This window comes from Formica exsecta, unplaced genomic scaffold, assembly GCF_003651465.1.
Source record: "Formica exsecta isolate Colony F162 unplaced genomic scaffold, ASM365146v1 scaffold140, whole genome shotgun sequence".
Taxonomy (NCBI): Eukaryota; Metazoa; Arthropoda; class Insecta; order Hymenoptera; family Formicidae; genus Formica; species Formica exsecta.
The window spans coordinates 552422-570634 of NW_021848730.1; the positions used below are offsets into that span (position 1 = coordinate 552422).

General features: G+C 35.5%; 1 protein-coding gene across 13 annotated transcripts in view; it reads right to left on the reverse strand.

The window, feature by feature from the left end:
- Positions 1–18213, reverse strand: part of LOC115246207 (disks large 1 tumor suppressor protein) — a 496657-nt gene that overhangs the window by 434734 nt on the left and 43710 nt on the right. Inside the window, exon 1 of one of the 13 annotated variants that reach the window (XM_029824885.1) lies at positions 7273–7614. The exons of the other annotated variants lie outside the window; for them this stretch is intronic. Coding sequence (XP_029680745.1) covers positions 7273–7345 — 73 coding nt within the window. The 5' untranslated portion in view covers positions 7346–7614. Of the gene's footprint in view, positions 1–7272; positions 7615–18213 lie in introns of those variants that run through there. 13 annotated transcript variants of the gene reach the window in all.

The following is an 18213-nucleotide window of genomic DNA, read 5'->3' on the forward strand; positions in this document are numbered from 1 at the left end:
CTCACTTTGCCAAAAATATATTACGAAATACAAAAATAAAATAAGAATTTACGATGTAATACAAAAACGAAAATAAACGAAGATTCAAAATGCGTACATGTTATTTATAAAATAATTTCCACGCGAAGTAGACAAATACCCGCGAATCTAATCCGACTGAGTAACAATCACGCCCGGAGTCGCAGAAATTCACGGAGGTATTTAATCCTCGACGCCATATTCGTCATGATATCTGACGCACGTAAGATAAACAAGCCGGCTGTGGAATATAGATTTTGCGAATCTGCAACCCACAAGAATATGGACTTGTATTCGTGGAATTATGTAAATTCCAGTAATTGGATCTGGCCCTCGCGCTCTACGCGCTTTGTTTGCAGGGGCACGCATAACATCGGGTGTATTAAGCGAAGAGTTTTATTCCTAAATATCATGCAAATTAAATCTTAAAAAATTAATCTTTATTAAAAATGTTTTATTTCATTCCCCCATAAATTTGTTTAGCCTTAAATATATAAAAATTTTTCTATTTTATTAAAATTGCAAATTGCTTCAAATATAAAAAATTCTATTAAAAATGTTTTATAAAATAATGTATATTCATATAGAAAATATGATCAGATTAAAATACGGAAAATATGATCAGTTCCAGTAGCTTTTATATTGCAAACAAATAATCTTTTTATTTTTTATGTAATTTAAGCTTTGACCTTAATGGAATTTTAATGTGTGATTTACAATTACAAAAGATATTTAATATTAAATTAATAGAGTTATTTTCGAATAAGGATACTCCGTATATATTCACAAGTAGTAATATCCAGAATGTAATCACCGTTTACATAAATTTTCGATAATGCACGATTGAGTTCGCAATCTTTTTTCTCGTTACTGATAGAAACCATAAATCGAGTATGCAAACTGCAAGATCCGCTTTTTTACAATTGGCAAACCGCATGCCGGAGAGAGGAAAGGTATATCGGAAGCAAATTACCATTTAGACCAACTATCTCTAATTACTAGTGGCGATAGAACAATGCGCGGCCGTCTAATATAAAGGGATGGGCCGGATAGTCCATGTATAGCTCGACTTATCCAAAATAGTCGGATAACTGTGAATTCACGCTGCATGCGCAGAACGTAGGATGGCTGTTCGATTTATCTTCGAAGAGAAGGAGGTATATTGCAGAGCGATTAGGAATATATAGTAAAAACGGACCATTGTAACCCGGTTAACATTTGATGTTTCCTTACAAGAATTATACAAGAGAACTGAAAGGAGAATTATTGTAACGAGTTTCAATAATCGAAGAATCTATGTAAAAATGATTATATTATTCAGAATATTTATTTTTTTTTTTTAATATAAATAATTATTAAAATAATTTTTTAGAATTTCTTTTTAAAATATGTAACTTGTGCATTTTTAATGCTCGTGAAATTAACAGAAAGTCTGACATTATTTTCATTTCGCTTCCGTGCTGTCGCATACACATGTAATCGCATTGCTCTTCTCTGCTTGTGTATTGTCGAACTTTGTCTTAAAGGAAGCTTTGCTGCAGTAACGCGCAGTGAGGTAATACTACGGAGAAAAAGGAGGACATTAGAAATGCTTTTATTGAAATCGAAGAGAATGTTCGACTCATACAGAGAAAAGCGGAGTGCACATTACTTTGATCAAGATAAAATCGAAAAATTTAAATAGTGACGTACATTGCTCTTTAAAATCTTATATTAAAATCGTTTTTAATTTCTTGCTATTCTCTGTACTGCTCTATCTTGATTAATCAAAATGTTCCTCACATCAAATAATGAAATCACACAGCTCGCTTATCATCTCTCGAGATTACCAGGACTGAGCAGTAAATAAACAAAACTTTCTGTTCTTGTCAGCGGCATTCGGAGTATGGTGAGCGAAGAAAAGGAAGAGCGCGTCGCGCATATATAGCAGTGACTGGATGGGAGTTGGCAGATGCAAAGGCACTCGACGAGAGGAAAAGATGTGAAGAATAAACCCGTCGGACGAGAACAGTACAGTTGCATAGTATGCAGCCGACGAGGGAAAAACGTGGCACAGAAAAAGAACGACAACTGTTGAAATGTTATTTTGTAATAGTGCAGAAGAAGCAGGAAACGACACCGCACGAATATCAAACGTTGCTTAATAATCTCTTACGATTCTATCTACAATTATAATATTTCACATAGATTACAAATACAGAAGCGAGCGGAGATAACTATTTAATATATATATATTTTTTTTCTTTTCCAAATGCGCGTATCTATATTTCGTTTTTTTCTTTATTGCGAGACCATCAATTGAAAGGAAAGGAGGGCGTCGTATAGGCAGATGCTAACAAATGCAAAGATACTTTCCTCGGGAGACAGTCCGCGCGAAGAGTAAATCGGTCACCAACGAGCGAGCAGAGAGAAAAGAGACAGAATATGCAGGATGGAAACAGGTGGAAAAGTCGATTCGACGTTGCGAATGTTTTTTTCTCACGCTTCGACTATGGAAAGACGTAAAACTCCTTTCGTCCTGGAGAAACAACTCTCTTTCGCTTCCTTCGCATTCTCTGCTCTATGCTATCCTTACTCTCTCTTTCGTGATCCTTTCTTCAATTTTTTTATTAATATAATGTTCTTCCCTTAAGTCTTATAGTTTTTTTCATTACATTTTTTATTATTTATTGATAATTAATACATATATCACAATAAAGATAAAGATAATCTTTTGTTTCAAAATTAAAAATTTTTGTTTATGACATGTTAACGTAAACTTATTAGCTCGAAATGTTTTTTTCGATTATTTTACGGAGTTCAAGACATGTACCGGCTTTACGTATTTTCGACAAAAATCTTTCAAATACAGAGCGTTAAATGTTTAGATAAATTAAAACTAATAAATTTAGAGATTAAAATTGCTTTAAATAAAATTAATAACGCGATACAAAGATACATAGATCTTGCATGGCAATTTGCAGGAAACGTCCGAAGGAGTTAAGACAAACTAAACGAAAGACAGAAGAGTCGCCTCTGGAATTAATCACGGTCACGCGACGTTATTCAAGCGACGATACAAACAGTGAACAATAAAGTGGAGAGTCGGGGCTCAAAAGCAGACAGTACAACAAACAGCGCCGATTTAATCTGCGTTCTGCGCACGACGGTTAAAATGAACCACCGCCCAGCCAGCTAGATACCCAGCGGTCGTCCGAGCCAACTGTAGCGTAAAACCGCGATAATCTCGATGGCCATTTGCCTCCACTCTCGTTGGCGAATTTTTCCATCCTGCGGAATCTTTCCTCGGCGAATTCATTCCAATTCAAACACTATCGCGCATCTGCCTCCGGTAAATTAAATTCAGCAACAACAGTAAAATTATCACTTGTTATTCTAATAAAAAAAAAAAAAAATCAAATAATTCGATTTAACATATTGACTCATGTATACAATATATCTAAAAAAAAAATAAGGGTAGTAAGTAAAATAAGTATCACACATTTTTTATGCCACAAGAATATGGATTCCGAAAAAGATTTGTGCGTAAAGAATTTTTCCATGTAAAATAATTATTAAAATAATTTTTTAGAATTTCTTTTTAAAATATGTAACTTGTGCATTTTTAATGCTCGTGAAATTAACAGAAAGTCTGACATTATTTTCATTTCGCTTCCGTGCTGTCGCATACACATGTAATCGCATTGCTCTTCTCTGCTTGTGTATTGTCGAACTTTGTCTTAAAGGAAGCTTTGCTGCAGTAACGCGCAGTGAGGTAATACTACGGAGAAAAAGGAGGACATTAGAAATGCTTTTATTGAAATCGAAGAGAATGTTCGACTCATACAGAGAAAAGCGGAGTGCACATTACTTTGATCAAGATAAAATCGAAAAATTTAAATAGTGACGTACATTGCTCTTTAAAATCTTATATTAAAATCGTTTTTAATTTCTTGCTATTCTCTGTACTGCTCTATCTTGATTAATCAAAATGTTCCTCACATCAAATAATGAAATCACACAGCTCGCTTATCATCTCTCGAGATTACCAGGACTGAGCAGTAAATAAACAAAACTTTCTGTTCTTGTCAGCGGCATTCGGAGTATGGTGAGCGAAGAAAAGGAAGAGCGCGTCGCGCATATATAGCAGTGACTGGATGGGAGTTGGCAGATGCAAAGGCACTCGACGAGAGGAAAAGATGTGAAGAATAAACCCGTCGGACGAGAACAGTACAGTTGCATAGTATGCAGCCGACGAGGGAAAAACGTGGCACAGAAAAAGAACGACAACTGTTGAAATGTTATTTTGTAATAGTGCAGAAGAAGCAGGAAACGACACCGCACGAATATCAAACGTTGCTTAATAATCTCTTACGATTCTATCTACAATTATAATATTTCACATAGATTACAAATACAGAAGCGAGCGGAGATAACTATTTAATATATATATATTTTTTTTCTTTTCCAAATGCGCGTATCTATATTTCGTTTTTTTCTTTATTGCGAGACCATCAATTGAAAGGAAAGGAGGGCATCGTATAGGCAGATGCTAACAAATGCAAAGATACTTTCCTCGGGAGACAGTCCGCGCGAAGAGTAAATCGGTCACCAACGAGCGAGCAGAGAGAAAAGAGACAGAATATGCAGGATGGAAACAGGTGGAAAAGTCGATTCGACGTTGCGAATGTTTTTTTCTCACGCTTCGACTATGGAAAGACGTAAAACTCCTTTCGTCCTGGAGAAACAACTCTCTTTCGCTTCCTTCGCATTCTCTGCTCTATGCTATCCTTACTCTCTCTTTCGTGATCCTTTCTTCAATTTTTTTATTAATATAATGTTCTTCCCTTAAGTCTTATAGTTTTTTTCATTACATTTTTTATTATTTATTGATAATTAATACATATATCACAATAAAGATAAAGATAATCTTTTGTTTCAAAATTAAAAATTTTTGTTTATGACATGTTAACGTAAACTTATTAGCTCGAAATGTTTTTTTCGATTATTTTACGGAGTTCAAGACATGTACCGGCTTTACGTATTTTCGACAAAAATCTTTCAAATACAGAGCGTTAAATGTTTAGATAAATTAAAACTAATAAATTTAGAGATTAAAATTGCTTTAAATAAAATTAATAACGCGATACAAAGATACATAGATCTTGCATGGCAATTTGCAGGAAACGTCCGAAGGAGTTAAGACAAACTAAACGAAAGACAGAAGAGTCGCCTCTGGAATTAATCACGGTCACGCGACGTTATTCAAGCGACGATACAAACAGTGAACAATAAAGTGGAGAGTCGGGGCTCAAAAGCAGACAGTACAACAAACAGCGCCGATTTAATCTGCGTTCTGCGCACGACGGTTAAAATGAACCACCGCCCAGCCAGCTAGATACCCAGCGGTCGTCCGAGCCAACTGTAGCGTAAAACCGCGATAATCTCGATGGCCATTTGCCTCCACTCTCGTTGGCGAATTTTTCCATCCTGCGGAATCTTTCCTCGGCGAATTCATTCCAATTCAAACACTATCGCGCATCTGCCTCCGGTAAATTAAATTCAGCAACAACAGTAAAATTATCACTTGTTATTCTAATAAAAAAAAAAAAAAATCAAATAATTCGATTTAACATATTGACTCATGTATACAATATATCTAAAAAAAAAATAAGGGTAGTAAGTAAAATAAGTATCACACATTTTTTATGCCACAAGAATATGGATTCCGAAAAAGATTTGTGCGTAAAGAATTTTTCCATGTAATAGATTTTTTATTCGTAAACAGTATATATCTGTCACATAAGAGGGGTGAAATGAAGAGTTTCCATATAATTCTTTTGTGAGTGTCACAAAGAGATACGACACTTTATGTAATCAATTTTTCGTTCTGCCCTTCGACGTCGTCGTCCGCGCGTAAATCGTCGCTTGGCGCACGACGGAATATCAAATTGTGCTACTTTAATTGTTGTTGCCCCGTTCGCCATTGCCGATCGACAAATCACGAGTCGCGGATAAATCACAGCGATATGCCAGTTAGGGGCTCGCAATCCCTCGTCCCTTTTTTGTTGTTCTCGCATTCTTTCGTTTTTTTCCAAAAAGTTAACGCCGCGTCGAATCGAATCGGGCGGGCAGCTGGCGCGACGAGAAAATGAAATCGACGATAGATTTTTCACATACAGCGAGATTTTCTTGAAATCGCAACAGCAAGCTGCCCGAGAAAATATCGTCGATTGTTCCGGTCAAATGAAAAATAACGCGAAAGAAGATAAATAAAGACATGGCATTATCGTATGTTGTTGTTGCGATACAAATCAAAATATTCTTCGATCATACGCGCGCATCCGTTGTTATGATCGCATCGGTTGCTTCTACATCTATGCACGTTGATTACGTTAAAACGAGATAAATAAGTAATAAATATACTAAGAATTTTTTTATTAAATTGACGTAAATATTGATTAAAGTTATAGGTGCAAGAGCGACGAGACAGGGATTATTTGATAATAACGTTAATGATATTACGACGCATATGATGCGTCGATCGATGAAGTCTTTTTGCGAAACATGTTACATAAAAAGCCAGTTTCACCGGAAGATGCAAGCGGATGCAGTTTACCCTTCGTTTATCCGATAACCTCTCCATGGAATTTACATGTACAATCTTCAACAACGCGTAGCTACCGAATCGCGCTTAAACCGCTTTATTATGCAAAATCTTTTGTTATCTTTCCTTTTTTTTTTTCTTTGAATAAGTCCAGCCTCGCGTTACAGTCGTTTCCTTCCGCTCGCTTCCGCGGTGTGATCGCCCTTAAAATTACGCTAAAATCCGCTGCTTCCCAGGAGTAACACGCGCGTGCGCTGAAATATATGCTTCGCTTAACTTCTACATACGAAACTTCTCGCGAACGTCGAGTTGACTTCCCGAATTAATTATCCCATTTCCGTCACCCACAAGTTTCATGTCAACAATGGACAGTAAAGTAGATATTCGAAACTGTAGAAATAATTACAATGGCGTTCCGCGAACACTCGAAATTTTGTCCGACTAAATTTACCCGCTGTACCATAAATGTCACGATGAATCTCTTATGTATCATATCAAGAATCCCGTAAAATCGACATTTGATATACCCATAAGTAAAATAACTCAAAGAAAAACGAATACGAGAGAGAAAAAGTATTACAATAGTTTCAAACGCCTGCGTAAGAACGAAATCCGTTCATTGCAACGTTTTATTCGCTCGTAAACACGGCTAATATAAAAATACTTACGATATCGTTCGAGGTAGAGAACGGTGGGGAGATAACAGCACATGCCGTTATCTCCGTGTACGTGAGTATACATGTCTGCTAATTAATAGATGATCCTCCGGTAGGTCGTGCAGCAATATTGTATTCCCGGGTTTCTATCGGCTCAACTGGTGCCTGGTGGAAGATTTCACGTTGCCACTTTGGAAGGGCGAACACATTTCGCGCGACGACTTCCGGTCGATCGGGAAAAGTTCTCAGTCTCTTTGATAGCAAAAAATCTGCAGTACGAAAGTCACGGCACGTATTCTCGAAACTTTTGCAAATTTTTTACAAGTTGGGTCAATGATCGTTCAAGGAATTCCGATGAATAGCTTTTAAAATATCGTTAATGCGAACGTTCAGATGTTAAAGATTAACGTTAAACTTGTTCAAAAGAGACACTTTGACATTTTATAAAATGTTCAAGCCTCATTACAATCGAATGCAATGTATATATTTTAAATATAAATATAATGTCAATTTTTCTTTTTTTTTTTTTTCAAACAATAAAATGCGGTTTTATAATTTTACACGGTCATTTCTGTCTCCCTCTTTTTTCGATCTTGAATTAGAAAATAAATCGGTTTCTAGTTACGACGGATTAAACGACTTATCCCATTTTTAGGGAAACAACGACGGCATACGTAATGCAATTTCGCGGTACACACAGATGCAACCGCCGATGAAAAAATCCACTGAAACGCGCGGGAGATATGCTCGTTTAGGTTCGCTCGAAGCGCTAGATAGCAGCAATGTTTCCGCCAAACACTATTCAACGATTTCATCCAAATTATATCTGCAAAGAGTATCTGCTACATGTATTCGTATTCATTCTACTAATTGGCAGTAATATCGAGAATTATTTTCACGAATGATCTGACGGACGTATATTTATACATTTATATTCAAAATCTCCTTTTTAATAACGCGCGTATGGAAATTAATTTTAATAAATTAGAAATAAAATAAATCTAATTAAGAAAAAGATATAAAAAAGACAAAATAAAATTAAAATGCAAAAGTATCTTGGATTGTTCACAATTTATGCTTAACCGACACCGCTTAACATGTGTTACTGAGCAACGATTAAAGAAAGCAAAAGTAATTACGGCATTACGGCATTGTTCATCGAGACTGGCAAAAGACCGATTATATAATCGCATGCCGCAAATGCCTGGAGTCAAGTGCACACATAGCAACACACGTAGCGTCGCACGTAGTGCGCGTTGTCGCAAGCATCTGCATCGGATGTACATACGCAATCGATTTTCGGGGTTACGCACCTGTCAACAGGTTAATTTCTCTGTCGTGCCGTACGTGACAACTCGTTCTGTTTTTTTTATAACTCGCCGACGTGACACACGTTTACGTTTAACAAACATTACCGAATCCGATGGTTATTGTAAAGCTCGATGTACTTGTAAAAATAGATGAAGAATACATTTCACGTTTATTATTGTTTATTTTACTGATAAGAAAATTAAAAAAAAAAAAAACCGATATTAGCTCTGCAAACTATCACGTTTTATTTAATCTTCGCCAAGACTAATTATTTATCGATATTTGTTATGTCGAGCAAACAAACTTGCAATTATAGTAAAAAAGATCGTAGGTAATATATATTCTTCGTAAAATTAATCGCATCCTATTCCTCTTCACGATGCAATAACGTTAAACGGTCTCGGTTAACAAGTCACGTGAAATTGGCATTATTCTTGCGGACATTTAAGCAGTGGAACGGTTTCTTTACCATTTCGGCGTTACGTAGCATTTTGTATAACAAGCAACATCTCGTCGAATGCGGATTATGTTTTTATTTACGATGCATTAAGCCCGTTTTGCTATCAATACATGATCTTTGAGTCGTTCTCGATTGTCCTATCCCAAATTTCGATTACATTCAATGTCGGCAGGACACGGACAAACCATCACCATATTCTAATTATGTAATTTCTATGGAAACGGTTTCCATTTCCATAATGAGCTTGCGAATGAAATTATCGGTCGTTACACTAACCGGGAGCCAAGCCGGAATTTGCATCGCCCCCGATCTGCACTAGTCAGAGAATGACGATTACGCCAAATGTGCCTTTCTCCATGGCTTGTTAACATCATTTCGTAATATCGATTGCGAGATGAGTTCGCTGGAAAGTTTGAGGCAATGAAAATTATGTCGCGTACCTTTTGTAAAACGTATTTTGTACCTATTTTGTAAAACATTCTTTCAGAGAAAAATTATTGTTAAAACATTTAATAAAATGAAAATTGTACATGTAGTAATAATATACATTGCCTCTCTCTGGAATGAAAAAGTCGATAACATATGGAAATAAATAAATATTTATTTATTATATCTATCTATTGTTTGTAAAATAATACGTATCTGTTAACTAAATATATTATTATAAAAAAAAAAAAGAAAAAGAACAGTTAAACAGAGAGGATAGCGAGCTTTTTTACAATTTTCAGGAGAACAAACTCGACTCTACGAAGACTCTCCTGTTATCCCGTTCTTGTTCTTACGAGTTAAGAAGAATCTTGAGTTGCCGGAAGAATTGCTATTTATCGTAATGAAAAATGTAGTAGTACACGGATAAAAGGAAAACGTAAAAAAGAAGAAAGAACGAAAAAGAAGGATTCTCGAAGCCATTACAATTTGAAAATATATTTTGCACCAAAACAATATTATTTTCCTTTGTTCACGCGCGTAATTACATCTTAAATGATGTAATGTAACGTGTACGTGCAAAGCCACAAATGTTATTCCTGATATACATCATTGATTGCCAAATACCGTGTAACGAAGCACGATGACGATGATGCTTCGCGAAAATTTTAATAATAACCGAAACCAGTCGGAACGAAAATTTCATATTATGAACACGAAATATGCAAGGAAACCGATCGCTCGTTCGTCGCATTAATTTTTAATAGATTTTCTAACATTTCTTAAACTAACGTATATAAACAACAAATTATTTCATTATTCTATTGCGCGCTACGATGTCGAAATATTTAAGATGTGCGGTGTGTTTTTATGAAAGAGGAATTTTACTCGCTATAACCGTACTTGCGAGACTTTCGAGAGCATGTCACGCGCGATCAGTAATATAATGTTCATGTATAATAATACTTCTGATCTTACAGAAGTGAACAAAGCTTCCTCTATGATGAGGAGGCAAAAATGCGCTCGAATTTATTGTAAAGTATTTATTTTTCACACTTTGGAAACTAGCATTTAAGATTTGATACGTTTAATTACTCCGATAACATAATTCTTCTTTAATATTATTTAATCAAAATGAATATTAAAATTCACAGACATAAGATTATTTCAGTTCGCAGTATTATATTTATGGTGAATTAAAACAAGTCGAAACTCGAACAGTATATCTTGCCCATACAGATGACACTTTAATGACACGTGATTTAAAAACCTTCATCCATCACATCAATAATCACTCCGTAATCCTGGTTGCGCGCAACGCAGTCGCGTGAAACACTCACGCGATAATTGCTTAACAATTCTGAAAAATTACCCGACATTTCGTTAGCGATTATGATGCTGAGATGCTGAGAGAGTCTTTAACAAATGTCCCAAAAAAGTACGAATACGAAGATTCACGTGCGATAACGCGGGACGACGGCTGCCGGCGAGGTCGACAGACGGACGAATCGAATCCACGATACATTCGTGTCATCTGTCGCGCGAGATCGCTTGAAATAACGTTAATGAGCGCGAGAAATTTTCGCCAAAAAATATTTTGCGAAAGCACGCGTACGGGCTCGCGTTCGCCCGCACGGAGCGGCACTAACCCGCTGACTGCCGGAGTCGCCCCTTTTCCGCCCGCCACGACCCGTCAGCCCCTAACCCGGGGGCTATCCCCTGGTCCCCGCGCGGTCGACCTACCGCCACCCACATCCACCCATTCACCCCGCACCAACATCACCTACCCTACTACCATCACCTCCGCCGCCACCTTCGCGAAACCGTCGCCGTCACCGTTCCTCCCGCCACCAGTGTCTATTACCATGGTGATGTTGACCCGTTGCGCTCTTTACTCGTGCACGAAATTTATTTTCTTCTTTTTTTTGTAATGTTTTCATAAGACGAGAGTAAGCTCTATAAATATCAGCTTCCAATATTCTTATATCGTCATGAAAATTGCGACATTATTAAAATGCGATATTTTCAATTCAGAACGATTATAAAACAAAGCCTTCAAATAAAAAGTATAAAAAAGATGCCTTTATAAATAAATAGAAAATATCTTGATAATTAATTTTTTTTGCTGCCTAAATTAATTCTGAGAATAAAAACAACTTCTCAAAATTAAAATATTTTTCAGTTTTATTTTATTATTCACAAAAAAATATATTATAGACAACAATATTTTATAGAGAAAAACAAAAGAAAAATTGTTATAAAGAAAAATTATGCATCTCCTTCACACACCCATACACAATATAAATTCAAGCAGCAAAAAAAATAAACGTATTATTTATCAAGACGTTGTCTATGTATTCCAAATTATTCAGAATTTTTCAGAATTTTGGATTAGAGACTTTTCCTTAGAAGTTGAAATTATTATTCATTCGTTATTACAGGAAAAAAAAAATACAGTATAAAATAAGTTACTTACTTACACACACACATATACGTATGTATATATGTATTAAAAATAATTCGCGTAAAATATATAATCAAGAGATTACAAGGAAACTGCAGTTTTTATTTAAACACAGCTGCTTCAAATAGCAAAAAAATGTAATGCAAAGACGAGAAAATGTCCTCAACCTCGAGCTTTCATCTTCCTCATCGGTTGAGAGTCGAAGGCTTTTTAAGTCCCACAGATCTCTCGAGAGAAAGAACGGATGAAGCTGGCGCGGAACGAAAGATCTCATCGGCCAATTTAATAGCTTTTTACGCCTTATTACTCATCGTTGCGCTTAACCGAGTAGCGGTTGGAATAGGAAAATGTTCGCATGTAATACGTTCAACCGAGTACGAATAGACCGGGATTGGGAAGGAAGAGATTCGAACAGCATGAATTCTCCTGGCAGCTAATACAGCGGAAGGAAACGCGTTCGTAAATTCGCGTAACTTTTAGAAGTCGAGCATGTCTCTCCTTTAATTCCCTCGAACAAGGATGACGCAACGTAAAGACGATCTGCTGACATGTAAAAAATTTGATAGGTGCCGTCACGCGAAGTCCAAAATGAAAAATTCCAATCGTCTTTTCACTTCATTAAATGAATTTAAGATCAAATGACATTAAGCGCTTTCTCTGTGCACCGCGTAATTAATATATATATATATATATATAAAACTCACATTTTTTTATACAGAAATTATTATGATATATAAGGCATTAAATATCACCATATTTTGCGTTATTATTAATCAAACAATTTGCAATAACAAATATATTTAAATATATTAATATTTCTTCTTCTATTTTATCTTATTTTATTAAGTAAGACACACATAAGAGTCTAAAATCATGCACATTTATTATCTCTAGGAGAAAAGCTAAATTTTGTCGATTAGTATAATTAATAAAATATACTCGGTTGACGTATTACATTAACATCACAAAAGTAGACGCGAATTAAGCAAAAGCGGGAAATGCTTTCTGCGGTCCGTTTGATCACGATTATTGGACGATGACATCAAAGAGACTTCGAAAAGCTCTCTTGCGACAAGATAGACAACCAGGAATTGAGGAAGGAAACAGAGAACCAAGGAGAGTAATCTGCTTGAGCAGATCAAGAAATAGATAAATCGATAGCAATGATCTTGCCGTTATAATCATCATGCACAAGTTATAATCATCGTTTGAATGAAATTTTATAGGCTTTATTAATCATGAAACACAAATATCGTTGACATTACAATTAACACATCAATTATTATTGCGAGCGTCACCGACGCTATGATACTGATATATCATATTAACATATTTGTAAAATCCAACAATCGCATAGTATTAGCATCGCTAATACTGCAATGCTAATTAAATAATTTAATAAGCATATAAAGAAGAGAGATACACTTTCAATAGTCAATATTATATTAACAATAGCAAATAATGATAGACATAAAATATAGATTGCGATATTAAATTTTCGATTTAAAATATGTAATGTTATTAAGTATGTGTATTATTGATATTTAATATGATGTAAAATATGAAATATAAAGTTTAATATGGAAATGGTTTAGTATACTATTACTTTTATGCGCTGTATATCGAGTTTTTATATAATAAATAGAACGGACGTTATATCTTATTCGCAGTTCGAATTCGTAAATTATTTTTGAACGACGTTTGCCGATAATGTTGACGAATACGCATCAAATAGTCTATCGTACCGATACTTCGTAATACGACCGCGTCGCGGTAGATTACAAGCAATTACATCCGTCGTTCAGACGAATCGTAGATACGTAGTTCGAGGTCGACGCGAGTTATATGTCGTCCTCGAGAGTAGTCCGGTGTAATCCAGAAACTTCAATATTTGATATAGCTGGATCCTGTATACCGATGTGGAGACGGGGAGAGAAGGGAGGTGGGAATCTTCGAACTAGTTTCGCCATGTGCGGCTTGATGACGTGCAAATTGGGTTACCTGCCCACGAGAATCGTATAATTGAATTTCGTTAGATATTCTTATTATCGAATACCTTTAGTTGAGTGGCAGACGAATAAAATTTTTGTCAAGATTTTTCAAGTCTGATCGTATTGACGTATCTCTTTCCAGTGAAGCGAGTCGGATTAAAGTATAAATCGATTAAAACGTTACGTTAAATAGGACCACCGCGTGTATTTGTTTACAAACTATCGGATATCGAGTTTACGCAAACTTTCAGAATAATTATAAAATCAAGTTTCCTAAATTGATAATTTACGCACAGTTACTTTAAATAATATCAATGTTGGCAGAAATATCGATGTGTTGAAAGAAAAGTAATTTATTTCAGTTGTTATAAGAAGCCAAGAAACTTGTACATTTTTAATAATTATTTAAGCTTGTAAAGTAAATGATCGCCATTCCCGGCTGACCTGTTGGCGCGCAACACGAATCTTCACTTTGTAAGTTCCTTCTGCGCAGGAAATCCCATGTAATTTACCAGCGCCGCATGTAGTCATATACCGCCTTCATCTACGTAGGAAATATATTTAACGAATTCTGACCCTTTCCTATTTACAGGAAATATTGTAAGCGTGTGTCTGAGATATTTCCCTATCTCGTAAACAATATTGCAGATAATCGGATTGGAAAATATTTTACCTTTCGATTTGATTGCATGGAATATATGACATTGTGTCGTGCCATTATATACAAATATTTATTCAATATTTTATCGAAACGTCATATATTATTTCAAATGATTTTAATAGCATAAAAGCCGCAATATGTGTTTATGCATAATATACTAAAGATGCACGTATAATCCTATAAGTCTGCATATTATTCTTACACGCCATATACATTCCTAAACGGATGCAATATGTACGTATCGATACTAAGCGTTATTATTTGCTAAGCTGTTGAGTTAAAATGCGATAAATAACAGCGATAATTTTGCAAAGCCGAACACCGTCCCATTCACGGTGAGCGCGATAAATCGTTAACCGTGGGTGGATCGAAACTCGAGATTGCAAAAATACGACGGCGCAAGGAAAGCAGGCATCGCGATAGCAACGTAACAAAAATCGACTTATTGTATTATAGTCCTTAATTACATAATGCAATATGCATAATGGACGTTTCACGAGAGCACCGGGTGAACCTGGGCGGTTAACGATCATCGCCATCCTCCGGGCTGCACGAGGAGTACGGGAAGCAGCGTCAAAATGGAGGGCCCGAAGGAAGTAGAATAAGGCAGACGCGGAAGTGGGAGTGTCGGGGACCATAAACTCGTCGAGCACAGATAATGCCGTGTATATATAGAGAAGCGCACTCTTCATCCTCTTCTACGCCAGATGAAGCGGAGCCGCGACGACGCGCCGCAACGACGACGAACAACGAAGTATTATACTACGGGGGCGAGAACGGGAGTTCGCCGAGACTGCGTTTCGAAAGCTATTATCCTCCAGTCGTAAGACTAGGATAACGGATCCCTTCGTGTGACGTAACCTTATTTCGTCCCATTTAAGTTAGTTCGACTTTCCATGGCTCGCAGCATTGCTCGGCCGACCCGCCATATAACTACGCGTTTGGAAGATTGCTCTTCTAAAAATCGCATCGCGTCGTGCAACAGTTTTCACCTCCGTTAAATCGCACAAAATAAGCTTGTTACCGGTTTTTATCATTGAACATAAGTTCTCAATCTTAAACTAATAATCGATCCTTTACGTTACGGTATAAAATCCGCTTAATGTTCGTTACAGAAGCACGTTGGCACTTTTCAACGGTACGCATACACTAACAAGAATAAGTATGGGCTTTATCGAGCGATCGTTCAATTATTAAATAGAAAGCAGCTATCTTTTCACTGTTAACATTGTTAACGAATTTACCTAAATTAGACTGTTATTGATTGCGAAGAATTAAAAGAGAGTGATACAAAAAGATCTTCTGAATTTAATAAATAAAAATAGTTGCACGCCGTTAAAAATGTTGACAAAGTTTGCTATATTCCACAAAACAAGAGAGTGAAATAAAGTTTATATAAGTAAATATGCATTAAATTCCACTATAAGATACATATGCGATATTCTCCAATGAAAAGTATTATATTTATTCTTGTTTAAATATAGGCGATTACTTTATTATATATAAAACGAACTAAAAAGTGAAATCACAACATTACACGATTATCTAAGAAACTTATTTGATGTTAATCTTGCAAAATTAGTTTGCATAATGACAGCAGAAATCAAAATTATAATTTATAGTTCTAACAATTGTACTGAGCAAACGTGCTAGCAATTTTTGTGGCAAAGTATATTCAAATGTTATACATTTAATGATTTGCTCTACGCGCAATAAAGCTGTCGTTTTTTTATTACATTAGTATTGTGTATACTTATAACAAGACTCTGTATACCGTTAGTCGTATCAGTGCATTGTTATAAAGCTTAACATGTTTTTTTTTTGCAAGCCGATAAAATATCAATATTTTTTTAGTCTTTTTTAGTGTTCTTCTCGTTCAAGTTACTCCCATTATTTTGTTTCAAAGCTTTGTATTTTATCAAAACTGAAATTGTAATCTTTTTAGGATCAGATTTCAGAAACACTTATTCGTCATGCTTCTTGTTGAAAAGTGATGCGGTGTTTATATAGATAAATATAATAATAAATAAAATATATCACGCATTGCGTGAAAAATTAAAGCGATTTAAATTACATTCATACAAAGATAATATCTATTCATATGATAATCATACAATAATAAATATATAAACATCGTAAATAAATAAAAAAGTTAATGTAGCATGAAATATTAATATGTAATTTGTGCGTGCAAACTCGGAAAATTTTATGCAACAAGTATACAACGAGCTATGTAATTTTAAATGTCATGCACTCTGCTTCCCTGAATCAGAAAAAGCCAAAGCGACGTCGTTGTATACCAAGAACACATTTGCTAGGAGAACAAATATAAATTATGTATATGTAACTTTTCACCTATTGTCGAAATTTTTATTCTTATACCTATAATCTATAATCAAAGCATCTAATTTAAATAATTATATAAGCACGTTCTATTATATTATTATTACACATTTCACAATACGTTTATCGCATATCATAGTAAAACCCAGCAATGTCATTATTCGAGAATGAATATTCCCGAATCAAACTTGTATTATCGACAAATGTCACAATCAACTCGTCGCGAGATCGACATCGTCGAAAAGTGATTTTCATTGCTAACTAGATGAAAAATATTCGCGCTGCAGCCCATATGAAATAAACGAGTACCGACGAATTCAATGAAGTGACAGTTCAATCGAAAATAACCATAGTCTTCTCAGTATATCATAAACGTATTTCTGAAACATATTCGACCTATCCTACAAATGTCACGTGCGTCCGATGATTTCTTGGTTTCACGTGCAATGCATATAACTGTTGTAAGAATATGGATAACCGCAAAAACAGAAACGCGATAACAATTCTCTCTTATCTCCCGCATTTACATTTCTATCAGATACGCTTATAATAGGTGGAATCAAAATAATAATAATGTACGAGGCTCTACTTCGATTGTGGCCTCAATGGCTCGCTACTCTAATAGGTTAGTTAATTTTTCGAAAGATTTATGTATATATATTTCAATTTTTAATTTAAGATAGAAGATTTGCGCTCTTAAAAAAAAAGATGATATTCCACATTGTCTGATAAATTGACGAAATATGAACAGAATATACTTGTGTCTTCCTGTAATATACAACGAAATATTGTGCCGTAGTGAGCCTGTTATGCATCAGTATTGGTCTCGCAGTCGGTTGGACATCGCCTTATTTAGCGCAATTAATCAGCGAGGATCCGCCGTTTCCCGTAACGCATAATCAAGCGTCGTGGATAGCCTCTCTATTACCACTCGGACGTTTATTCGGTGCCGTCATTGGATCTCTCTTCGTGGAATATCTTGGCAGCAAGATGTCTGTATTGTTAACCGGATTACCAATGATCTTCGGATGGATTTGCATAATTTGCGCCAATTCTGTCACATGGTTGTATGTCTTCAGAATATTTTCAGGTAGCAATTTTAATTAAAGCTATTAATTACCAAGAGCGCTTATATGCAGATTAGATCGATTCGCCAATATAATCGTTCGCAGGGCATTATCGTATATTGCCTTTTATTCCCGTATTTAAATTCTATATTCAAATAATCTTTTTCAATTTTATGTAAATTTTTCACGATTTCATTGAACTTGTCGTCATATGCTAATATTTCTAGGGA